The 26,407-nt window shown below is 39.4% G+C and overlaps 2 protein-coding genes across 6 annotated transcripts in view; one reads left to right on the forward strand and one right to left on the reverse strand.

The window, feature by feature from the left end:
- LOC110974918 (uncharacterized) overlaps positions 1-26,407 on the forward strand; it is a 114,710-nt gene that overhangs the window by 73,504 nt on the left and 14,799 nt on the right. The window lies entirely within an intron of this gene.
- Positions 7,737-21,482, reverse strand: LOC147799350 (uncharacterized). Of its 3 annotated transcripts, none has more exons than XM_087135425.1 (5): positions 21,242-21,482; positions 16,727-17,057; positions 12,728-12,829; positions 8,861-10,456; positions 7,737-8,513 (listed from the first exon to the last, which is right to left on the reverse strand). In XM_087135425.1, the coding sequence occupies exons 4-5, from the start codon at positions 9,426-9,428 to the stop codon at positions 8,416-8,418; spliced, it is 666 nt and encodes a 221-aa protein (XP_086991551.1). In that variant the 5' UTR covers positions 9,429-10,456; positions 12,728-12,829; positions 16,727-17,057; positions 21,242-21,482; the 3' UTR covers positions 7,737-8,415. The 3 variants fall into 3 exon arrangements, with proteins under 3 accessions (XP_086991551.1, XP_086991550.1, XP_086991552.1); XM_087135424.1 differs by lacking the exon at positions 21,242-21,482 and having other exon boundaries at positions 8,861-9,710; positions 10,205-10,456; positions 16,727-17,317; XM_087135426.1 differs by lacking the exon at positions 21,242-21,482 and having other exon boundaries at positions 8,870-10,456; positions 16,727-17,317.

The raw sequence follows: 26,407 nt of genomic DNA on the forward strand, positions 1-26,407 counted from the left end.
CATGAGGAGTTGAACAGATGAATAGATGACAGCAGGAGGGGAATTGCTCAAGAGGGAGTGATTGAATTTGTCAAGAATTATTGCCATCTATTATGATCAGCAAGTTTCTCCTAACAGAATGAGAGTGAATTATGACCCATCAGGACACAGTATTCCCGACACTGCTGCAAAGCATGAACAGCACCCATGTAACATTACCCACCCAGGAAAAGCCAGGCAGAGAAAGTTAAGCAAAGCTTTCAAATAGGGCTAGCCAAGTGTGGCCTTGTAAATGGTGGCCTGGTAAATGGCAGTTGATGCTTCCTGTGCTCACAGGTCAGGGGGAGTTGAGTACCTTGAGAGTGATAGATCACCTACGTCCACTTGAAATGATTGACATTGAAGGTGGTTGTGTATTGCTGATTCAATACACTTCCAAACTCAATATATGCAACATTTTATTATTGAAAGAAAATTCCAGTTGTTATAGTGTGCACATTTCAAATTTCAAGTCTTGGTCAAGAAACCCATGTCTTGCTTGCACTTTTCTTGGGATTAGTTTGCCTTGTACTGGTTTTTAACGATTGTGAAGATGTTTGGGGTAAATAGCCAGAGTTAAGTATTTAGAAGTTTATTCTAAGAGCAAAGGCAAAACATTTTATATTCACTACAATTTACAAAATTCACTTCTGATTTCATTTCCAAGGAACTTTGTTTTTTATATTTCTGAAGTAAATTTACATGTAGATAAAGCATTATCAAAATAAGTATAAAATATGACTAGCTCATAGGGCAAACAAGACATTAACGAGTTGGACAAGAGGAACCCACAAAAGAGAACAGAAGACAGAGGAAAGCTGCGTGAGACGAATTGTCAGTTTGTGTGGAACAGACAAAATAACAAAATCCAAGTCAAACCATAATAAGTAGTGAATGTCATAAGAAAGAGTAATACTGGAAGAGGTAACTGCACACGGCAAAAGTCCAGATAAGACAAAACAAGAGCAGTAAATAGAAATGAGAAGAGGAAACCAAACACACAAATCAGAAATCTGTGATAAATCGGTGATAAATGAGACGTGCGATTGTTCTCAGTATCTTGGGATAGCCAACTATATGGAATGATGCAGCCTGTATCTGCCCTTGCTTTTAATTCTTCAAACCATCAATGCAAAAAATCTGAGTTCCTTCACAGCAAGATCCTCAAAGGCAGAATGCATTATTGATTTGGGTAATGCCTTTTATTCCAGAAATCTGTCAATGCGTGGTACCTTATTGAACTTACCAATCACTGAACCAATTAACTTACCCAATTTTTTTGGGGGGTGGTGTATTTATCAAAGAAATTGTTTACTCACGGAATATTACAGGCATTTACATGTATTTTGAGTTCAGATAAGCTTGGCATATGCTTAGGATCTTCAGTTGTCTATGCTAGTAGCTTCTATCCTGTGTTAATATGGGAGCTTATTCCTTTAAGTAACCTATGTCTCAAAAATAACCATTAACACAATTTAAGTTGTAGAAAAGCATTTCATCTTTTTTTTCCCAATTTAAAATACATGTATCTCAATTATATAAATTACAGCAAATACAGACTGACCCCCAAAAGTAGTATTTTCTTTTTCCCAAATGTCATAAAAATTTGTTTTTGGTGTCAAATTAACGCTTAGAATGTTATCTTTTCAAAACTGATGATGCATGATTGGTGAATGCATTGCATAGTGAAGATAATCTTGAGTACGCAAGACAAGTGCTGTCCAACAGGATTTACCACAGCAGTAAAAATACTCTATTTAATACCCTTTAACACCTGGGACCATTGGAAAGGCCTGCAGAATGAGGATACTGAGCTGAACAGGGTTTTGTTGTATTAGTTAAATATTTCCTTGGTCACTTGGGAGACATTTTGTGGTAAATTTTTCAACCTTAGGGAGACATCGGTCATCAGGGAGACATTTCAATGTCTCCCTAATGCTCCAACTACCAGAAGGAGGCCGAATTTTATGTCCAAATTTTGAGAGATGATAGATTAGGGTCTAAATTGAAAACATACAAAGTTTGGTTCAGATCAGATTAGGGAATATTTAATTATGGGACAGTAAAGTTTGTGCACGTTCCTATGGGAATGTCTCCAAAGTGACCCATTTTTGGTAATTAGGAAAACCTCTTAGTATTTTAATAAAAATACGATCCTTAAATAGTTCAGAGTGATTAATAATACAGAAGAAAATATGATCAGCATCTTGTTACAAATTAACACAGATAAACTGCTTAAGTTTAACTGAAGTTGTTTTCTCAGAAACAAATTCATTAAACTCTGAAACGGCAGAATTAATTAGCAACCATTATCTTCAGAAATACACATCAGTTTCATGAAATGTGATGCTAGAAAGTGTTACAACTGAACAAAAATTAAGGAACTTAATTAAGACAAAACCTATATACTGCCTTTTGACAGAACCAAAAAATGTGTTAGGTAATTAAAACTATCTCTGCAACTAGGGGCATAGTGAAGGCTTTTTTTTTGGGGGGGGCCAAATTCAATTTGTAGACTTGTAACTTGTTCACCAACCTCATGTCGTGTAAAATTTTTCCAAAGTGCAGAAGGGATATACTGAGTTGTTTTCCATGTACACTGGATGATTTTATAACAATACCATAAAATCTTGAATTTCAGATTTATTTGTTTACTGGAATTAACTATTGGGGAGGGGATGCCATTCCCCCCCCCAGTCGTTATGCCCTTGTCTGCAACACATCATCAGTTGTACATGAATCTTCACTTTGAAAAGATGACATCCTAAGCCTTAATTTGATTCCAAAGACAACTATTTCAAGTTTACTTTAGTGTTGCATTTTTGGGTCACCTGGTAAACTGTAGGTTAGTTTACTTGAAAGCCAAATATACAAAACTCAATCACAGTTGGGTCTTACCAATAATTTTCATTGCCCCATTCCAAACGGTCAACAGTTGCTCACTCTGGATTGTTTTGCTGACATTGCTAATGTGAAACCTGATTAATTTGGAGTTTTTAACTGCTTGGCAACTCCTACATGCTCATTGGCCTCAGCATGTCCCTAGGGTATTTTACGCATGCATTGGTATTTTTCAAGATATATGGTGTCGTGCTCTATGACTTAAACTTGATTGCATGAAACAACCCCCCCAGCCGTAGTTTCCAGAAGCTGTAATGACATAGCATTGCCCAGTCCATATCTGTCTCTTTCAAAAGGCATACACATTGCTGTGGTGGGATTTTCCCCTATAAGTTCATGTAGTACAAATTTTGTGGGTTTTGGTCATGGATGAAACACAACATATTGTTAGTTTGTTTTTTTCAGGTCCCTCATTGCCTTTTTAAAATAATTTAAAAACAGGAACTTCCAAAATCTTGAACTCCCTGTGGATAAGTTATTATCCTAACAAACACAACAGGGATGCTGCCTGAAATGACTGAAAATGAAATGTCTCATTCCCATATTTATTTGATGTTTGGCCTGTTTTGATGCCCCAGATGAATCAGGTTAAACAAAGACCACATGGATAAGAAGCTGTGTAATGTATATGAGGTGTTTCACTGTCAAAGATTTTTATTTGTAGCATTATTTAAGTATCCTTTGCTGCTGAATTCACTGATTCTGGCCCTGTTTAGTTAATGCCATTTGATACAATGCCCGAATAAATCCCTGTCATCTGATTTGTGGATCTATTATGTGTCGTTAAGTCATTTGTCCCAATGTGACCACACTACAGAAACAAGTTCCTTCAGCCATGAAGAGAAGTTCTGTTTGTTTAGGTTACACTGAATTTCTTTACTCATTTGTGCTGGAAACATTCAAGTGGTGGAGATTTATTCAGGGGAAGTTGGAATTTATTCAGCCATTGTGTAAGAATAAATGAACAAATAAAGAAGAATAAATAAGAATGAATATTATAAGAATGAATTTATTTCACAGTCATGTTATGGAAAGAATAATTTCATTCACTGAATAATGAGCAAATGATGGAAACAGAGTGGAGTGGAGCATTCCATCCATCTTCTCGTGAAATTATTCATAAATGCAGATTATTCCTATCTATAACATGCCCTCTTTCAACGTAATACGTGTTTGTCGTCAAATTGACGTGTTTGTCGTCAAATAACCGAGTCATATCTATTGACAAGGTGTAGGGTGAGGAAATGTGACAGATTTTCTCATCACCATTATGAGTTTCTGTGGTGAAATTATTATGTCAGAGTTTAATTCAGTCCACTCTTGATTTAATCCGTGCTTGCTCTTAAGATCCAACAGACAAGTGAAACGTGTCTCTTGACTTATCTCTTTTATAATATCCTCTTGGTATTCATTCAACACATGCAATGACACGTTCAGATTTCATTTGGGCAGCATATCCGTTACACCCTTCACTATCAGATCGATATGGCATATGGCTAGAAGTCAAATGCTTCAGTGCTCAGAACATCGAGGCTGGTTGAGTGGTACCAGTGTGGTTCATCACTTACATATGGAACTGGAGGGAAGAACCATCCTTCAAACCACACACACCTGGGATGCGCATGCTTAGGTTCATCCAAGTGCGTACAAATGGACGGAGTATTTTGTGATTTGCAGTTTAGCCAACCTGGGTGTCGAGATTTGTTTAGAGACTGAGTGCTGTCAGGAAGAAATTTGATTTGTCATTTTGCACACAAGGCACGGATCTGTGTTTGACCAAGTTATATCAGGAGTGGTTAGACTTTAGGTGCATGCATGGAGGTAAACTATTGTTCTGCTGACTGGAATGGAACTAACTTTAGGGATTAAGTAATGAAAGGTTTAATCTTCCTGTGTCACATTGTGTTTTCCTAGGAATTTTGATTCACTTTAACATTTGTTTTGGAGGAGAAGGGTTTGAGGATATCTGAGACTTTTTAACAAACCATTTCATGTAATCTACTGTTATCAAGACTCCAAAGAGCTTTAGACACTCCCTCACTGCACTGAGCAAAACACCTTTTACACAGACATAGACCAGGAGGTAAACTTGAATTAGGGTTCCTTTTGGTTAAGGACAAATGTACAGAGAGCAGACTGCAACACACATATTCATTTGACTTCATCTTCTCATTGATAAAACAAAGGAGTGCTGATGAGGCTGTCAGTACAATGTACACATGCTTACTTGTGTACAGTTTCATTACTGTCATGTTACAAACTATAGTTTTAAGTGGTTTACTCAATATATGATATGCATGTATGTTTAGGAATATCAAAGAGAATGAAAAGTAGAAGATGAAGCTGGGTCTGGATTTGTAGAAATTGTATTAATACCACAAATGACCTGTCATCTGAAAATGTGGGGGATAGGACCTAAAGCTACTGTGGAAAGGGCCTGGGTTGCAAACAGTTTTTATTACATGAACATGTGCATGCCAGACTGATCATATCTCTGTCTGTAGAAAATGAAACAATATTTCCATTTTGTGCCAGGTTTGTTGTCTTTCTCTTTCCAACCTAATCCTTCCCCCGCTCTCAGACCTTTCTTAGGTCTAGTTCCATTAAGGTCTCTAGTAAAACGTGACTTCATTCAACCAGCTGCAAAGGGCAGCACTGACCCATTACCAACCCTTAGCCTGTCAATAAGGCCACTCTACATCTCTCTAAGATCTCACGTTCTCCTTTGGTTGTTATTGGATCTCCACAGTTTTCCATATTTGAAGCATTATCAAGGCCCGAGAATGTGAAACTTACTCCCTAGGCATTCGGTGAGAGTGATTTGCTGAGGTGTATCTGGTCCGAGGAGCTGGTCACAAAATCCTTTAGCTGACCTCTTCAGCTTAGCTTTTTTGAATTTTATTTTTTGGGGGAGGGGGTTAAGAATGGTGATGTACACAAATGTGTTGCTGCCAACACAAAAAAATTGTTTCATCTCGTTTAAACAACATAGTTATATCATTTAAACGACATTTATGTAGATCTCTCGTTGCCACCAATGCATCCGCCATCGGCACTCAGGAAAGCAGCTCCAACTGAGCTTGTCATTCATCTTTGTCTCTTGAATGGCATATTTCAGTTCCCTGTTGAAATTCTATTTCCAGTTAGGATTCAATCGTTCTGAAATTCTCAAATGTTTGGATTGCAATAATGGGATTGTACTGAGTCTTTGCACTTTGAGATGCAAGTTGGCCAGTGCATACTTACTTCGCCAGAGAAATCGGTCTGATCATTTAGACGTTACTTTGTTTCTGATAGACCTATATGGAAACGTCAGGCAAGTTTAAGATTTTGCACTTGAGATGCATCCAGAATGGCTTTGTGGTAAGCCAGGATAATGTGAGATTGTTGCTTCATATTATTGATCTGGAAGCTGAGAAGAAGGAATAGGTTGAAGAGAAGGATCTACAGGAGCTTTGGGCTAGACTATCTTTGGCACATCAATTCCTATGACAAACGGCAACCTTACGAAATTTGCAGACATAGATGCATAGACGGATTTTCAAGACAGATAATTTGCATGGAGGCATACACCACAAAAAGTGACCCAGCCATGTTGGGTAATTATTACAGACCGCGGTACAGAAAACTGCTACATAGAGCATCAGCAGAAGTTTTTAAGATATGACCACCAGGATGACTGTTCTCGTCATTCTTTCCTGTATGGATCAAGTAATCATAACCAACAAAGAGGGTACTGGTGGTGTTCCAACAGAAACAATGCGTAAAATTCTTGATGAATGAGTTCAAATCCCTCAAAGACACAGGCAGATTTTCTGGATAAAATTTGCTTCAATTCTGCTTCCTTTATATGATCCAGGTTAGGTGTATATTAGAACAAATCTCACATACATGTAAAGGCAGTTTAATACCAAGAGAACTCATTCTGTAGTTTTTGGATACAAGTATTTCTGCCTTCAACAAAGGCTATGAGAACTATTGTTGTCGAGTCCAGTCAAGACAGTTCACTTTATAAATCATTCGTCGGTGGGAAGCAAACCAATGCATGTATAGGCCTCCGACATCATATTGTTCACCACCACCAGCGCTCTTGGTGAACAGCTCTCAAAAGCAACCTTTCAACTGCCGAAATACCCACTAAAAGACAGATTTCTTCCCTAAACAAACCATATCCTGTCCAAAATGCTCGATAAATAACAGTATTTATACTTCTGTTGTTTTCAGAGAATGAACTTGACAAAGTTGTTCAATTGTGAAGCACCCATCAGATTCGCCCCTACTGGAATCGAGTTAACCCAAATAGACCACCAGTTTGGATGTATACACTGCCACACCTGTATGGCTCACAAAGTCATCTTTGCCCTGTCACAGACACACAGATTGAACTGTACCAAAAGGAACGCACTCCATAAGGACTATATCCATGTGATGAAAGTGTATTTGATCTTTTTTGTTTCCTTATGGAAGAGGCGGGCTTGAACGCACCAACCGATCCCAAGAATGCTGTTTCATTGTAAGATTTCCTCCAACTTACGAATATGTAATTGAGTACAGTACGACAAACAGAAATACATGCACGTGTGCAGATATATTATGATGATGTACGTAGGCTTCATGTATTTGCATTTCAAACAAATTGACCACTGAAAAGCAAAGCTGTTTAGTCTCTTAAAAAACCACAAGGTATCCATCTTGTATTCATGGTCATAACCATCAGCAACAATAACATTTAGACTTCACACTGGAACGATCAATTAACAATAAAATTAAGCATATCCCAATATCTCAGGAAGTGCAGATTCATTTGGCATCTGGCATCATTTGTAACTATATGAACATTTTGACTTTGATTACCTCCAACAAAGTATATACGTGCCTGCAGGCAAAATGCCTTTAATGATGTTGATGTTTACGATGTTTTTATGATGTCCATTTTGAAGCATTCTGAAGCATTCTGTGCTCTCCAGTTCTCTCCGAAACTCAGGGTAAGACTGGTATGTCGAAGGCAGTATCATTGCGGGGCCATAAGTATGTGCAACTAGTCTTCGATCTAATCCATCCAGGCTCGTGAACAAAACCTCCATTTTGTTCACACATATGCTAGTGGAACTCGTGAGAAAGTGCAGAAGTCTCCCGAGGGAAATCTCGCCCTGAGCTTTCACAAACTGCAGGGGGTACCTTTGTGCCTGCTCTTCGTTTTTGTTTGATGGAGACACCTGCAGAAGTTGCAGTATCTTTATCACTGTTGGCTTCTTCTCTTGGTACATGTGCTGGACATCATTGGTATACAACATCGCTTCTACTTGGACACAGATACAAGAGGATGTTGCCAACCAATGTGTTTAGTTCGATGCTATCTTCCCCGATGACAAACGACATCACAAATGCCACACTCATCTGCAGAGGAAACATGCTGTGATCAATGAATCTTTTGACTAAAACCCTTCCTACATCCTTCCATTCCTCCTCTCGCCACTTCGTGTTGACTGCTGGTACTCATGACTCTTCACCGTCAGCTTCTCCCATGAAAAACGCGGACCAGAATGAGGAGTAAGCATCCCTGGAAACTCCTGAAGCATCACTACCAGCTTCATCTGTGAATGAAAATCTGATGTTAGTGTCGATGATATTTGGATCCTTAAAATGACTCATAATCTCTTGTAAAGCATTAGCTCTATGCGGCCTAAGAACGACTTGTCTGTCAGTGGTGTAAGGGATCATGAATTCCTTTTCTGTTCATCGAGATGTTCAGAGAAAATTTCTGGAAACGGTTCTGTGATGACCTCTTCCTCCAGTCCGCTGTAAAAGTTGTACGGTAAGGTGTCTGACAGATCACAGTGAGGCGGAGAATCAATATTCCCAAACTGAATTGTCTCAGAAATAATACTGCAACTACAGAGGTAGATTATACAGATGCAGTAGTCGAAATATTAAAACGTACAAGGCCAACCTGCAGCTGCAGATGTTGAGGGCCAAGATGCTGCTGCAGATGTTGAGGGCCGAGATGCTGCTGCAGATGTTGAGGGCCGAGATGCTGCTGCAGATGTTGAGGGCCGAGATGCTGCTGCAGATGTTGAGGGCCGAGATGCTGCTGCAGATGTTGAGGGCTGAGATACTGCTGCAGATGTTGAGGGCCCAGAGGCATTATCTGGTTGATTGTGGACGCATGCTTTTTCTGGCATTGCACAGTTCAACAGAGTAGGTCGTGTATCATCCTTGTCTTTCTGCTGAGTCGATAGGTAAAACTTGACAATGCTCAGTTTTGTCTCCTCATACAACTTTGGTTCTGTCATATCATCTGGAAATGGTTTCTCTGCAAATATGTTGCAAGTCAACTCCTGCAATGAGTAAAGTTTGGATTTCCCATCTGGAAAGAAATGTTCCTTTGAGTATTGCAAGATAGCTTCCTTATTTGCTGTTTTTGGTGTGTTTACTGGGTTGGTTCCACCACCATTCCATTTTCTCACCTGATGTCCCTCGTGAACCCAACCGATCTCAAATTTTCTCATGGTTTCAAAGCATTTGTGTTCCCTTTAAGATGTTTCCTGTTGTGCACATTGTTCTCTTTTTCTTCAGAATTCTCTTCTGAAGGTGGAGATTTCTGACACTGTTTCATTTTTGACTTAATGTAGGAAACAAGCTCTTCTTCCTTTCTTCTGTTCCTCAAACGGCGGAACACGACATTCTCGAGCTCAAAGAGCAAAAGTGGTGCAGTGCTAATCTATCCCCTAGTGCAGGTAGGTAAACTGCAAGTTCTTCATCAGTTTGAACTTGACAGTACCTTCTTCAATCTGAAAAAAAGACGAAAATGAATGTGAATTCAACTTCGGGAATTCAAATGAAGTTGGGGAAACTTGAGAGGATAATATCGCTGACGGCTGTACATGGTGACCTCAAAAAGGCAACTCAAATGTAATATTGATTTTCTACTTTTGATCTCTGTGGTTAAAACTTCACGGCAAAAAATTCTACAGCTACACGTTTGTGAGGGTTCGCAAGAAAAAAGGAAGCGTGCATTTAATGAAGGTGCATTGGAGGTTGGACATACTTGGTTTCAATAACACACCTATATAGAATACAAACACAGGTATGTAACTAGACGTACAAAAGACATACAAAATGTTGAATTTTCCATAGGTTTGATGTGCAAACATGGATACGCCCAGCAGGCTTCATTTTGTATGCAAGTCAGTGCTCTGTAGTTATTTAGCTCTATTATTCAACCTAAAATGCAGCACATGCATCTTTAAGAAACATATTAACAAATTAAGAAGGTTTGCTTTACTCTGCACATCTTTGTATGACTGTATTTTAAGTCAGTCTAGGCCCAATTTCATATGTAGCACACAGTATTCTGCAGAGCCTAGTCCTCCATCTGCTTCAGCTTTGTGAAATTGGGTCCTAGGACCTCAAAGAGTAGACCTACACCACTGTGTGTCTCTACCTTATCCTGTTCTAGTCTATCCAACTAAGCTTCTGTAATCCCTCATTGTCATAGAAATCCAGCTGTGCTTTTAACTTGTTCCATGATGCCAGGCTAAGAAAACGAAAAAAAATATTGTTGATGTTATACATTCCCATTACATGCAAGAACTACACAAATAATAGGTCTACATTATAGTACATGTACTCAACAGAAGGGCCTGTATATATACGTTATATAGCAAGTGCTTCTCCCTCCCCACTCACTCATACAGTGATGAAGATCTTTCCCCTGTTATTCTATGGAATTGGGTTGCAACGACTGTATTGTAAAAAACAGGGGCTGTGAAATATAAGTGTCAACCTCCTTTTGTAGTTTAACTAGAGCTTAGTGGACCCAGAAAGTGCACATAGTCATTCAGCCAGGCACCAGTGGTTCCCTTCAACAGAAGTGAACTGACTCTCCCTGTGTCAAATTTGGCTAAAGTTAGAGCCTGACATGCCCGATTTCAACGTTCATGCTGTATATACATATACACTTCTTCATCATACCAAGAAAGTTGGTCTTCGTCGAGATGATGGCTAATCTGATTGGTCGAAACTTAATAACATAACCCAGACAGACCTGAATTGAAATAAACTTCGCCTGGACTCCTGACTTATATACAACAATTAACAAGCGTTGGTTTATTCATGAACACACTCAATCAATACACCAGTAGAGGGGCGCTATTGACGGGGATACTGCGTGATTATACGTGACCGGACTTCACCCAGAGCAGCGAACACCACAATTAATTGTGGGCATCCAGTGCCAAATCAGGGACTTTAGCAAGTCTACGGGGCTTATTGTCAGGGCTGCGCTACACGCAACTCGCGTCACGAGATAGCAATCCGCCCATGCATCGACCGCAAGCTCCTATCAGGAACTATACCGCACCACCAATCAGCCCCTCAACCTACCGAGCCCCTCAACAGCACACGCACCACTCGGACTCAGGCACAGTCACACTAGGCTAGGTGACTTTAACCCTTGCACAGGATTCTCGACCCTTACCTCAGGATCAGCCCTTGATCAAGACGACTAGTCCTGGCCTATGTGCGCCTTTTATAGCTTTCGCGCTGCTCTGACCATGCCCGCCCGCGCGCTCACGTGACCAAGCAGTGACTTCCGCTGCCCTATTGCACAACGCACAAGGTGGAGCCCGTGCGCCGCGCTTGCTTAACACACAGCTATGCGCGCCTAACATCTGCCTCTGTTACTGGGCAGAGCGCCATCTATAACTCTGCACCGTGCCTAGTGACTAGCGCCCTCTGTCGCGTCACAATACCGTAGGCCCTAATATTTGGCATATGAGCCACGGCTTATATGTTGATTCTCAAGCTCAAGGTGACCACGATTCTGCATATTATTGAATCAATCTCTAGTCATATGTACCATCAGGAAATTCCAGCAATATCCACACTTCAGGTGTTTCAAAGGGTTTAAAATCAATGGATTTTTGTTAATATTGAAAACTACAGGGTACAAGTCTTGCATGCAACGTTTGATTCGCGACAGACATGCAACGTTTCAATGTTGTTTTCCAAAGCACACTGTGATAGGCCTTTTTATAAAAGTATGTGTTCACAGTGCCCAAAAGTTCCACTTTTTGGTGTAACAACCTTTGCCCCCCCATCTCTTGTCAGGCAATGGGCCTGTTGTTTGTGCTGTTGTAACACAAAGTAGGACTAATGTTTATAAAAACAATGAGCTGAATGTCCACTGCACGTTCCTTTGAGATGCAGCCATTAGCAATCTTCACACCAGGCCCATTGCCTGCCTGCTTATTTAGCCCTCTGTCAACCCCCCTCCCATATTGATTTCCCCTGTGTCAGCAAGCAAGCCTGCCTAGCATATAAAAACAACTAGAATGGTACCTAACATAAAATTCCCTGTAACTCAGGTCATTGGCACTAAGTAGGAATGAGGTTATGGATATTAAAACCAAGTGTGTAATATTCCCTAAGTGAGACAATAACTTCAGCAAAAATAACCCCTAAACTAGAAACAAAGAGGGAAGATTGGACTTGAAGTTGATCCATCAATTGGTTCCCTTCCTCATGTCTCTTACCCTCATGGGATATTGTTCTTTCTTCTAGTATCCTTCAACTCATATTACAGTCAATTTGGAAATTAATATCTTGATGTAATGCTGAGGGGATGATTGGCAGGCCAATTAAGTGGTCATTTTGCGTCGGCGTATCGTCTGACAGAGAGAACTCTAGTACTTAACGGCATATCAAATGTATGTCCGCTCCTTTCAATATTCTGGGACTTCTTAGACATATATTTTTTATCTTACATAGAACCATTACTTCAGCATATAACCTGTTTAAAATGTACCTTTTTAAACATTTAGAAGTGTCCATCCTTTTTCAGATGACAGAGGCATTGCTGTGATGGCAACTATGGAAGGCTCTGCTCAGTTTTCGTTTGTGTTTTTTTCTGTTCAAAATATGAGCCCAAAATTGCTTGTTGAATACATTTCTGAGGAAAAATTTCCCATTGGCTTATTGCCATGTACTGAAACAGCAATAAATCATCAAAAGAAAGGAAATTTAAAGGAAAAGAAACAGCAAAATATAAAAAGTTCCAGCAGTTATTGTGTGCAAAACAGTACTACAAATCAATGCAACAGTGAGGTTTTCCCCCTGGAATGACATCCCAGATTTGCTCATGGAAATGGAAATTACATAGGTATAACAACTATAAAGGCCCCCAAATATAATTTACAATAGTTAAACACTGAAACATTTAAAATATGAATGAGACACGAAAAACGTGTAGTTTTAAGGGGTATAGTAAAAAATGAAATTGTATAGACCCATTACAGTAGTACAGGAATGCCCTTATGAGTTGGTTGATTTCCCAGTCTAAGAGATGTATCTATCCCTTATTTTCATTCAGCTTCTGACAAATCAAGCCCATAGATTGATCTGGGAACTATTTGGGGTCTAGAACTGTTCAAATGTGTTAAAATTGCACTGTACACTGAGAAACAAAAACCCACTGGTCAACGGGCATTTCCTGAGATGCCAATGTATCAAGCAAAACAAAGTATGATGGAAAAGCAGCCCACACACTTTCATCAACATTTCAGGACTCCCCCGTCGGGCTTCTGCAAGTAATTCAGCAAAGATAGGGCCCAACGGCAAATCTTTAGAAATCAATAAAGGTATCACATTTCCTATTTGGCGTGGAGCATCAAAATGTGTGTTTTATGTGAATGGCTTATTACTGCTGGGGTCAACACCCTGCTAGAAATCAGACTTTTGACTTTTTTTTTCATCTCGTCATTTTAGAGCTGAATATTCTATTAGTGTTTATAGTGCTTTAAGTAAAAATGGGCTTGGTTAAACATTTTGTAAAACATTAATGGAAACGATTTCGCCTGTTCAAATGTGTTTTACTTTAAAAATGATTGTAAATTGGAGTGGTTAGCAGGGCAATAATTAATTTCAGTTGTGATACACTATTTGCACTGGATAAGTTGAGCTAAACTAGAGAACTCCAGGTTTGAATTGAGGATTTCAACAGTGGACTTTGAGATGAAATCTGTAGCAAAACAAAAATAATAACAAAACAAAAACTGGTATCATCAAGTCATTGGGGTCCTGTCTCTCTTCCTAGTGCAAGTCTTAGTCACAACAATGGTCCCAAAGGGAATCAACATTAAAACTCTGCCAATTCAATTTATGAGCTTCATCGCTGGATGATCTTAAGTTGAACACAATATAAGACAAGCATGGAAATCAGTTATCAACCACAGAAAGTTTACTTGTAGACCAACATAATTTAACCAATTCATAAATAACACTTGGATCAAACGCATGATCAACACAGGTTTGAACAGGTGAAAGTTAGTTTTATGGTCAAATCCATCACAAGTGCCTGTAATCTCTACTGTGAATGAAAGTGTCCAAACATATTGCTCACATTTAGGCCTATTGGCAGTCTCTTCAAAAAGGAGAATGCTTTTGTCACTTTTGTCAGTTGTCAATTTTTTCATTCCCCAGAATGCCAGAGATCTTCCCTCAAAATGCACTTGAAGAGAGAAGGAATTGTAAACAGGAGATTGTCACTGTTTTTTTTTGGGGGGGGGAGCTATTCTCTTTGATTTCACCAGTCTTTGCCCTACCAGTCATCCTATTGGAAATACTATCAGCAATTTGTCATGAAACCGGTCAAAAAGCCCCCAAGGAATTGATTGACCGACAGTCCTGCGGCAAAATACTGAATCATGTGAAATGGAACACTGTCTAAATCTCATCTTGTCATTGTGCCCGGTTGTTGGCCGATCCTGTTCATTTTTCTGGGGGGGGGCAAATTGTTGTAGGTTGTTTGGAGTGAAAGTAGAGAAGACACTGGTTGTGTATTTTCTATGTATTGTTTACTCTGACAATCACTCATACCCAAAACTACCAAAGAAAACATATTCTGTTGAGACTCATCCGTATTATATTCATTTGATTTACATTTATGCTCTCAACAAAAATATGAGAAGAATTGAACAATGCAGAGTATTTTTTTTGGGGGGGTCAGTTTGGTTTGGTTGGGTTTGATTTGAAAGGTTGAGATATGAATTTTTCATTTGACATGTTTACATTTGTTGTCTTATTAAAACTTGAGCAGTGGAGGTTTGTAATTGGATCAACAAATGATGTATACATTGGATGTCTTTTTTTTTTATTGTTCAGGCCTCATTTAAAGGGTGTCAGGAAATGAAGTTTTCTAACATGCACTTTAATATCACTTTAAACTCTTCCTCAATGTTTAAAAATAATTTGACATCCTTTGTGGCTAAAGTGTATTGAAAAGTACACTTTTTAAAATAATTTAAATTGTTTGTTTTTTTGTTACAAGAGGATAATGTTGCCATGAGTCAATCAGTTTTCTGTTCAAAATTGCTGACTAAAATTTGCTCATTGAAAACATTTCCAAGAAAGGTTTGCTCATTTGGCTTTTTTCTATGTGCTCATACAACGATGAAATTAATTTTGGGTTTCATTTTTATTCAGGTTAATTTATTTCATGTTCTCGGAACATTACCGGTACCAATTACAGGAAGAAATGCTCAGTTTTAAAGGTTGTAAGAAAACCTTGGACAAATATTGCAGGAAAAACCCACAGAATCAGGTATGGAATAAAAATGGAGTCCGTTCAATTAAAAAGATTTTACTGGACAAATTCCAAAAGGAATATACCATAAAATGAACGGGGATTTTTGGGAAAATGAAAGTAAAAATTTTGGAAAAAAATTGTTGAAAGTCCATCACCTGTTGGCTTCTTTGATTTTCTGAATTAAAAGATATTTATGAATGAGAATAAATATGTGCTTGGCCAGTCTTAAACTATAACGTTTAAGACTGGCTCAGGAGACTGAGCTGGTCTTAAATGCACATTTAAGACCAGTCATGCACATATTTATTCCCATAATATAAACCATCAGTAACAGTGCCACTAGAAGTTACCAGTCAGATGGGGATTTATTCAGGCACTCCAAATAAATGTTAATATATTATTTGTATATGAGATGCATTTATAAAGTTCAGGGTTACAGCTGTATTATGTTTAAACAATCACAACCAAAGCATGAAACAGAAAAAGTTTGCGTCTCTTTGCCATGACAACTACCGTATTTGTACATGCAAAAAAAGTGTTGATTGCTTCTTATACATGTGTCAAATGAAAAGTGGCTCTCTTCAGCAACCTTAGAAAGCCCAGGAAAAAGGTTCTCCTTGAATTTGGGGGGATTTCATTTGGTTTTCATCCAAAATTTAAAAGTTGGTGGTATTCTTAACTTGTTAATATTCTTCAAAGATGTGGCTCCATACACAAACTATTCATAGTCTGAAAAGGACATGACTTGAGCAAGATATTGAGATGGACATCAGGGAAATGGTTGTAGAAAACCTGTTCAAAATGTATCTGGTGTACAAGTGCTTCTTTCAGTCTTAATTCCATTTATGACCAACCATAATGCTGATAATAGTGCACAGAATGTACATGAAATGGTGTCCACATGTTTTCTAGTTCAGGCCATTTTATTGATTCATGAAGGAATTACTCTTTCACTTGCCCTAATTACACTGCCTAGTCACGCAGGGTAAATGCTCCTGTATCATGTTGGCATGGGGCAGTTGAATCGAACATTTCTGAACCAGATGTTCACACTACCCCCGAGTAGTGTACATGTAGATGAGATAGATAAGATGGGTTGCTCACATCTTCAGCCTCCATTTCCATCTCCCTGAGCCATTGATCAACCAACCACCAATGGTCTTGTATACTAAACTCTGAGAATCAAATGAAAGAGTGATAAAAGACATGTACGACACAAACCGTTATCAGATCCTCCAGTGGTCTCATTAATCATGGATTCAGAAAGGTCTTGGCGGTGAGATGAGCCGCCATCAATGTTGGATAATGCTTCAGCTCCACATCTTATGAGCCCCCCTGAGGCGTATCCGTCCACTGCCAGAAACTGTATCCAAGAGGGCATTTTCTTGCATGGAGAGAGTATCCCCCTTCCACAGAAGTGGATAGGAGGAGCCATAAGGCACCCCAGCTAAGCCAAAATGCGTAGATGAGGTTAGATGCAACTTCCTGACACATGCGTCTGTGCACACTTGTGAGTGCTAGAAGAGCCGACGATGGATTTTGACGACGGTGGCTGGAGAGGATAAAAAGCCCATTTGAGTTAGTACCTTGAGTGGAAGCTTGGTACAGCAGATAAATTTGATATTTCTGCTTGGTTAAGACAGACGTGTCTCTGAGGACTCACTCTGTGTTCTTTGGCCACTCTTTCTTGAAGTACGTGTTTACTGCAACATATTGCTGATAAAAGCATCTTGGATGCATGGCAATCTGTTTAGTATATACTTCCAACCATAGGACTTAATTCAGCATCTTCTTAGGCAAGTTAGGGACATATAACATCATGGGCAATAAAGGTAAGACATTCTAGTTCCCCGGTTTTTGTGTTTTTTTTTGTTTTGTTTTGTTCTGTTGTTTTGTTTTGTTTGTTTTGTGTGGGTGTTTGTTTATTTTTTGAGTGTTTTTTAATTTATACCACCACGTGCCTGCCTCAGTCCATGAAGTAAAAGCTACAGAAGTTAAAGAGAAATTAGTTTATGTCTATTTATAATTGTTGGATCCACCCAGTTTGGAAGAGATGTTAAGTTTTAACGCAAGTGTTATCATGTTGATATGTCAGTTTGCTTTGCAATTAGAACTCTGTTTACCACAATGGAGACACAGGTATCCCTGTTACCATGTAGACTATTCTTTTGTCAGCCACCAAAAGTCAGAAGATGCAGTTGACATGTTGCATTCTGCACTGATGTGAACACCCTGCAAAGATACTGGCATCGTGTGCTAGCATGCTTATTTGTTTGCAGGAGATATCACATTGTTTTGAGTGTTCATAGGTCTTACTTTTCTGCAGCTTCTTGTTTATAGCACTACAAGAGGATTTTTCATAGTGTCTAGCGAAAATGTGAAAGGCCATAATTTGTAATTGTTGCTTTTCAAAATAACCAAAATATACTTGTGTCAAAGCTGAAGAATAAAGTTGAGTCAAATTGACTTAATGGATATCCGAATATTCAACCCTCCATTCAGTTGAACATTCAAATACTTGGCCATGCTGGATGGCAGGTGTTTAACGAAAATGACATGAACAGAATATCTGTTATAGAAGCAGTTTCATTAATGCACACAACTACACATTAATAGCTTCTGATCTTTATGACTATTGCCAGCAATGATTTAGCAAAACTACTGCTACCTTTTGTACCATTAAGAATGTTTTTAATTTTTCGGTGATAAGTATGATCAGTTTCAATATTCTGCCACTCCAGTGCAACACCACTGTACCATGGAGGAAGGATGACTGTACCAAACACTGCTTTACCAAACAATTGCGTATGCCAAATATGCCCTTTGGCTCCTGAATTTTCTGTGCACTGTTTTCCAGCATTGAAAATTTAAACAAAAGAAACATATTCCGGACTGATGGTAATGATTCAAAGGTTGAGGAAAATCTTGCTCACCGAGGGAACAATGTTAACATGTGGTGCAGTCCATATTATTCATAGGGTCATGTACATGTATGCCAGCATGCATTTTGGCAGCCACGTAGATGTACCCGCCAGTACAATAGGTGTAAGCAACATGGGCAACTCTGATGCTGAAAATCTTGCTTTCTTAATTGCTACAAAGGCAAGGATTTTACTCTAAAAATCATCAAAACTGAGAAGGCGTATGAAGATAAACAGATTAGCTTTTGTGACTTAACTCACACCCAGAACTTGTTTGTAAGTATTTTGCAAAGTTTGAATGTTTCCAGCAATGCTTACCAACTTATGACACCAACTTCAGTCATATACAAGTATCACAGTACTAAAGTGGTTTTGAATGGTTCCTGCCCCAGCTATTCTAGTGTCAGTTTAGCAGAGGAAACCAGTGTAACTGGACTACATGTCACATACAGTTTTTAGCGATGACTCCAGGAAAACTCATGGGAAACATTTTTTTATAGGAATCAATCACTCTAGACCCTCAAACAAGATGCTAAATTACTTTGAATGTGGTTGAGATTACCTTCCCCATTTTCTGATAAAATAATTCCCTTATTTGTGGTCCACATTGCTGTTAGTACTGTTGCCAGGGATCAGTGCAGCTTTCATTGTGTAACTGCATCGATCGCTTCGTCATCATTTTCTAAACAGTTTTGATTTTAATATCAATGTACAAGATCAACATGGTATAAAGATTATTCTGATTATGAAAGAGTATTGTAAGAATAAGTATCCCATGCCACAGTTCATGGTCACCAAGACACGACTTACATGCCCAAGTCTCCATTTTGTCTGATGCAGCCATCTTCCTCTTCAGCCTCCAGTCATTTAATTTCCAGTTGAAATATCATTACGTTTCAGCATAATTTATTCCAATAAGGTTTGTATTAATTTCCTGTCATTACAAAGAATGCTAACTTGCAGATTCTTAACTTTTCTGCATTGAAAGTTATTTCCATTTTCTAGGATGTATTATATATTTTGCTATCAGCTGCCTGCAAGAGTCTGGAATCACCTTGTAGTATTAAGCCTATAGACTGTGATTTTTGTTACAAAAGTGAATCTTGCTCCCTTCTTTCGTACATTTTTCATCTCAATATTCAAATACATTTGATAGTCACTTAAATATGTGAATATTTGGATATGTGGCACAGCCCTGCTGAAGGATTTTTTGCTACTAATCTAGGTCTGACTGTGGTACTGAAAATAACATGGTAAATTGAAAGAGCTGTCTGGCACCATGTAGACAGCTTTGGGGATTCTGATAATGATATTTTTACTGTGTATCATGCTGATTGTAAACCTCAAGAGCATTCAGCAGATTTCTAAGATTGTATTACTTGGAATATCTTATAGCAATTTTCATTGCAAACATTTGGTTTGAGGTCAGAGTGTAAACTAATGTATCATTGTACCAAAACTAGATTACCACATGTATTTTGTAAGACTAATATAAGTGGGTAGCTTTTCTCTAAATAAACTTACAGTGAAAAACTTTTCTCTGAGGCCTTAAGGTATACTGACCAATCCCTTCAAAGTGTACCATGGTGGGAGTTTTTCCCTTGACCCCTTAAAAAAGAAAGATCCTTATACTTACAATGTTACATCCTCTTTAATGAACTTAATTTTCATTACCCGTATATATATATATGTTATTATTATTCAACATCTCCAAGTCAGTGCACTTAAACTGATTTGCTTATTTTTCCCCTTTGCATTAAAGTTCACTTCACAACCTGTAATTATATTTACAGCTATTGGTAATCCACAGGTTTTCACTCTTTTTTTGTGGAGATTATCACTGCATAAATATTCATGCACTTTTTTGGTTATAAGGTACACATTGTTGAGTTAATCAGTAAGGTGTTTGCTTGATTTGTATGTAAATTACACTTCATCCAATTATGACACAGATCGCCCACTCAAGAACGTTTTAATAGATAATCATACCAGTCACAAAAGTCTTCAGAATTAAGGATTTATTTGCTTAAGCATTTTGCTGGGTAATAAACAGTAGTGACAGCTATTCCGATGGGACTTTTTGTTCACTATGCTAGTAAATGTAAAGTGCTTGTTTTGCCAGTTCAAAGAAAAGATTTTTCCATAGAACTCTTCTGAATACCAAACAGGATTGCATATGTGAATAACTCATTGAGATTTTTTCCATGAGACACACAGTCGTTTCCCTGGCAGGATAAGGCAATAGCCCATGGGCCATCCTGTCTACTGCAAATGTAAATTTGAGAGCTTTGTCCAACTGCCAAAGTTTAGTGCAAACATTTGCTTAATTGATGGACATTTATTGTTTTTTTGTGTTTTTGGGGGAGAGGGGTTGAAGTGGCTACACTATACTTTAAAAGTTTTCTCTTGTAACTGTACTGAACTATTCCTTTATCAAAATGAATTTGCATAATAGGTTAAGTGAGCTATTTACAGTACACCCCTTACTTACGGCACAGCATATAATGTAACCAGGTGGGTAGTACATTAATAGAAAGTTGTGTTTAAGAAAGTGCTCCTTACTGTGGCTAATGACTCTAGCTGGATATCCATTATGAATGACAGAACAGTCTCACTAAATTGGTTGCCCAGGTGCCCGGGACAACCAACAAATATTTCCGGACAAGAACTTCCATAAATGGTTGTTCATGGACAACCAGAAAAATCTGGCATAAGCACAGTACTGATTTTTCTCCACTCATTGTTATTTTTTATCTCAATCAAGAAATGCAGTTTTAAGAGAAATAAAAGCAATGAATTCCTTGATCCAACTCACAAATTTCAGCAAGGGTTTGCAATAAGCCGATGTGCGTGTCACGTGTAAAAGTCATACTGTATTTGTACATGTATTTAGTCAAGTTCCCTGACCTATCCTGCAGATTCACCAATTATTCCTTAAGTCTGGGAACCAAACTAACCCGCATGTATGGCAAATTCATGAAGAAGTACATGTACAATGATTTGATTTCTACATAGCATGGGGCACTGGGAAAAAAGGGAGTCGCTGCCGATCTACATATTCAGGGGACACTACATTTCTCTACGTTCCCTATACTTCAATTCCAGTGTAGCAAACACGTGCAGTTGCTGAGCATTCACGAATTAAATTATGACCATAATGACTTTATGTGTGTAGGTTTTTTGCAGACTGTTTTTTCTAGGATTATTTTGGCATTTGCCCACCCATCTCTTTTGCTTATTTTCTGATATTTGTAAACATCACAATTTTATCAGAATCTTGAGAATGTTGAAAAATTTTAGTCTTAGTTAAAGTTTTATTTGTGTGTTCTAAAAAAATTCATTTGAAGCAAGATATAGGATGGAGAGAACCCCCCCTGCCCTTGTGTTGGTCATTGTTTGATCGGAATCTCAGGAATTCTTTACAGACTTCTGGGGGGGATGTGTTAGGTAACAATAGTCTACAGTGTGTATAGGGATTGGACAGGCAAGGGGGGTACCCCTCCGTCCCATATCTTGCCTAGTATAAAAATTGAGAAACCACTCGAAGACTGCCCCCATCTTGATATAGACGTATTCATCCGCACATATATAAGTACAAGAAATAATTGACCCATATTTTTAGCGAAGTTAACCGTATGTCAGCCAGACATGTCATGATGTCAAATCTTTTCTGTTTGAGTGCTGTAGTCTATTTTGTGGTTGGACTCTGTTCCAATGTTTAACACAAAACAACACTCATGAGCAAGGTTTAAACTGGGCTACCAAGCTGAAACACTGGGCAACCACTTTTCATGAAAGCAGTTGCCCAGGGCAACCATACTTTGGGGAGATTTGTTAAGCACTGCAGAAAGGAAGCACATGCCTGTTAAAGAGAATGTGACAATTGAACATGATGCCTAGAGCCCAGACACATTATTGGTGCTTCTGATGTGGAGGAAATGCTTCAAAATATAGTAAGACGCACCTGCAGCATGCTAGACTGCACAATGCTGAAGGCCCATATCTTCAGTGTGCAAAACATTCATTGTTACTGTAAATCAAGCACATTAAAGGGCATAACATGAGCAGACCTTAGCAGTGATTTGTTGTGTGAGCACATCATGCTGTGAGATGTAGTACTAGTTCAATGTTTTGGCGGTCAGCCAGTGAAAACAGTCATGCAAAAAAACCCACGAGAGTGGCAAGAAATTCAATGAACAAAATGTTGAGTTATATTTTAGTGTTTGTCAGCAGTAGTTAAACAAGGGTTACTAAATAACAGAGTAGAATTGCACATTGATCAGGAAATTTGGTAAGACTGTAGTATACACCTCCACTTGCTAAGGATTGATAAGTCCAAAATAACCACTTGAAAACTTTTTAAAAATGCATTCAACCGCTGCAGTTGAGCTTCAGGTAACTTACGACTTAGGGAAATAGGAGAATTTCAGCAAAATAATTCACTTCACTTCACTCATCCATAAAATGAAGAGCCAGAAGTTTCACTTTATTGTCAGATGCTTATGTATAACCACCAGTGGCAGCCGGCCATGCATTTGAGAATAAAATCAATCTTAGTAAGATATGATTGCCAGAATTGGGCTTGGTGTTTGGATTAGTATTAAATACTTTCTTGCTTTTCCACAATGCATATACTTCCCAAAATCTGGATGTCACATCACATTCATCTTTAGTATACTTTGTCGAAGCCATCTTTTAGCATGGAGGTACTCTCATAAACCCATCTCAATTCGAAATCTTTCTTTAGTCTGTCTTTTTTCAAAGTCCTTTCACTTTTGCTCTATTTGGATCTAAGTCAACCCAAATATAGGATGACCATTTCCAGGAGTCAAACATTTGATTTAGCTCAAAAAGTACAGGTTTTCCAGTTTACAGTGTTTCTGGTGTATCATGTCTTGAAATCTGTTAGATCCACGAATAACTACAGTGAGATGGTTTAGAGTGTCCCTACTGCTAGTGAACCTTGTCTGGAGAACTCAACATATGAATTTGAAAAATTCAGTGTGCCAGACATTGTTAGCCAGATCAGCCAGGTACCTTGAGTTTGTGCGCATAGCCGGGGTCCCCAAAATCGGACAAAGGAGCTGGGCCTTGTAACAAAACACAGTATTCAGAACAAAAGACCGAGCTGCTGGGAATTGCCATCATTTTTCAGTTGGCATTTGCAGAGGAGATCTGTCATTTTTAAACAGTATACCACTGTTTGTGTCATTCATTGCTCACGGATTATCAGCGTGGACAAAAGTGCTCCAGCACTCCGGCTGTAACTGCCACATGCTAATCTGGTCGCATTTGAAAGACACCACTGCCATTCAGCAACACACTTGCCCAATTTTGGGAACAAAAAAAATTATGCGACACTTAACAATCTGGGCTCTCTTTACTTGGCAGCAGGCCTGGCTGCAATACTCCGGTGTCAATGGAGGTTGCATGTCAGAATAGAAAAGCCACCAGACCGTCATTCGTGTGGGTGTAAACATCTAGTAAATGAAGTTATGAATTTTTGAAGAATTTTGAAAACAAAAAATCTTGAAAATCGCCCGGGAACTTGTCCCACATATGCGAATTCCAAATTTAACCTTTCAGAAAGAATGAAACAGTGATGTAAAATCTTTAGGAGCATGTAGTGGGTTGCGTGCGATTTAAGAGTGATTGGAGAGTCTCTCAAGACTGTCTTTCAGAGAATAATGCTGGAAACAGAGGCACTGACCGAGAGTAGCATTACACTTAGAAGCTTGAATGTCATCCCTTGAACAGGCATTTTTTTTGTTAGCTGTTTCAGCAGAAATAGCTTTTTTTGTCCAAACTCCAAACCCCCATAGGATAGTACATGCCTTTTTGTTCTACACATGACTTTTGGCCTTTAAACATCCCAATTCCCTTCAAACTTGGCAGATACTTCGACTGTTATCCGTGAATGGAAATAGAACCATGATATTGTGATGGCATCATTGGGTGTCTAATTACAAGCACTTTATGTTTTGACAGTTGTAAAAACTTAAAAAATCCACATAAAATCAAGTGTGACTTCCCACAACTTATTTATTGCAGCAAGTGGTAGATTAAATTCAGGACTTGTCTTCGTGTCAACACATATGAACGCTGATGGCAAAATACACCTTAACAGTAGTCCGTTGTTCAAAATGTCAAGTGTAACAGTGTATTTCATGTACCATGTGTTGTGTGCATGTACAGTACGTGCATTTACTGAGATTGCTCAATATTTCATTGGAGTGGAGCCAAATTTGTGGTGGTGATCCCAAATTTTACATGAGCCTAAATTAAAAGGAGTTTATTGAACACTCCTTTCATGTTAACTCAAAAGTTTATAAACAACACAACTACACTTGGTTAGATGAGAAATGGGTTGAGGGTACACTATGGAATCAATCTCTTTTAGGCGAGGTGTGGTTCTTAAAGAACCAGCGAGTGTTAACTCGACGTTTCAGCCAGTGTGCTCTAGCTGTCCTCAGGAGAGTGTGCCAGACTGGAGTGGATAGCTGGTTATAATGGTAATCGGGAAGGGGTGGAGTGTGGAACAGTGTGCTCTAGCTGTCCTCAAGAGAGTGTGCCAGACTGGAGTGGATAGCTGGTTATAAAGGTAATCGGGAAGGGGTGGAGCATGGAACGGGATTCGCGGGTTTTGTGACTCAGCGTGTGCGTTGTTGCATGAAGGTATTGGATCCTGAAATTAGTGGGAAACCTTGGGTTCGGGTATAGGGGACCATTATGCCAAGGGGGGATGGGGTGGCTTGAGGTAGAGAAAACGCTAATGCCTGGGGTGGGGGAGCATGGGTTTCAGGTACTGGGGACCCTACTGCCCAAAGTGGGTGTCTGCTTGGTACTAGTAGTGGGCACCAGATGTCGCTGAGCTTGTCTTGAGGTATGGTGTTGTGCTGGAAAATCTTGATGGCTTCTCAGATTCTCCTTGGGAGCCAGTTCTGGATGGGGTTGATGAGTTCTATTTTGTCCCATTCGATGCAGTGGTCCGTGGAGTGTGCATGTTTGATGATGGCCAACTTGTCATATTCCCCTCGTCAGCCATGCAAGCGGTGTTCTTGGAGTCTGATGGGGAGGTTCCTGCTGGTCTCCCGATGGTCACATATGGCCGCATTCACATGGAATGTGATATGCACTAGGGCAACTGCTGTGTGGGTGCTTGTCCTTGTGGATGTGAAGTGCAGCCTGCAGCTTGTTGGGTTCTGAATGATAGACTTTGATGTTGGCCCGTCTGCAGGATGCACTGGAGTTGCAGGGAAGTGGGGCCCAGGTATGGTAGACATACTGTGGCGGTTGGGGGTTGGGGGGCTTTGGGTAAAGGTGACCCTAATGCTGTGGGGGATGGGGGGACTTCAGGTATAGGAGACCCTAACGTCCTGGGGGAGGGGTTGGAAAGGTTGATACGTTGGTTACAGTAGCCGTTCATCTTGAGGGTGGACTTGATGTGGTGGAGTTCTTGGTGTAGGTTGTTCTGGTCGCAGATCTCGTAGGTTCTGCGGACGAGGGTGCGGTTGACTGAGGTCTTGATGCCTGGGTGGTGGAAAGATCTCCGGTGCAGGTATCAATCAGTATGGGTTGGCTTGCGGTAGACATGGTGGGTGAGGGCACCGTCTGGGTTTCTGGACAGGTGAACATCTAAGAAGGAGAGGTGTCCATCTTGTTCTTGTTCCATGGTGAACTTGATAGTGGAGTGTTGCTTGTTGAGGTACTCGAGAAATTCTTGGAGGTGAAGACGAATGACGAATGTGTCATCGACATAGTGCAGCCAAATGGTGGGTTCGAGGTCGGCAGTGAGGAAAGATGATGTTTGAAATTCTTGCATGCAGATGTAAGCTAGGACTGGGGATATAGGGGTTCCCATGGAGGTCCCAGCTGTCTGCTCATAGAACTGGTCTTGGAACTTGAAGTAGCTGGAAGAAACGCAGGGCGGATGAGGTCGGCGATCTGGGCAGAGGAGAGAGAGCTGTGCAGCCAGTGATGG

Source organism: Acanthaster planci, linkage group LG04 (genome assembly GCF_054643075.1).
Source record: "Acanthaster planci isolate LZ-2023a linkage group LG04, COTS_SCS, whole genome shotgun sequence".
In the NCBI taxonomy this organism is placed as follows: domain Eukaryota; kingdom Metazoa; phylum Echinodermata; class Asteroidea; order Valvatida; family Acanthasteridae; genus Acanthaster; species Acanthaster planci.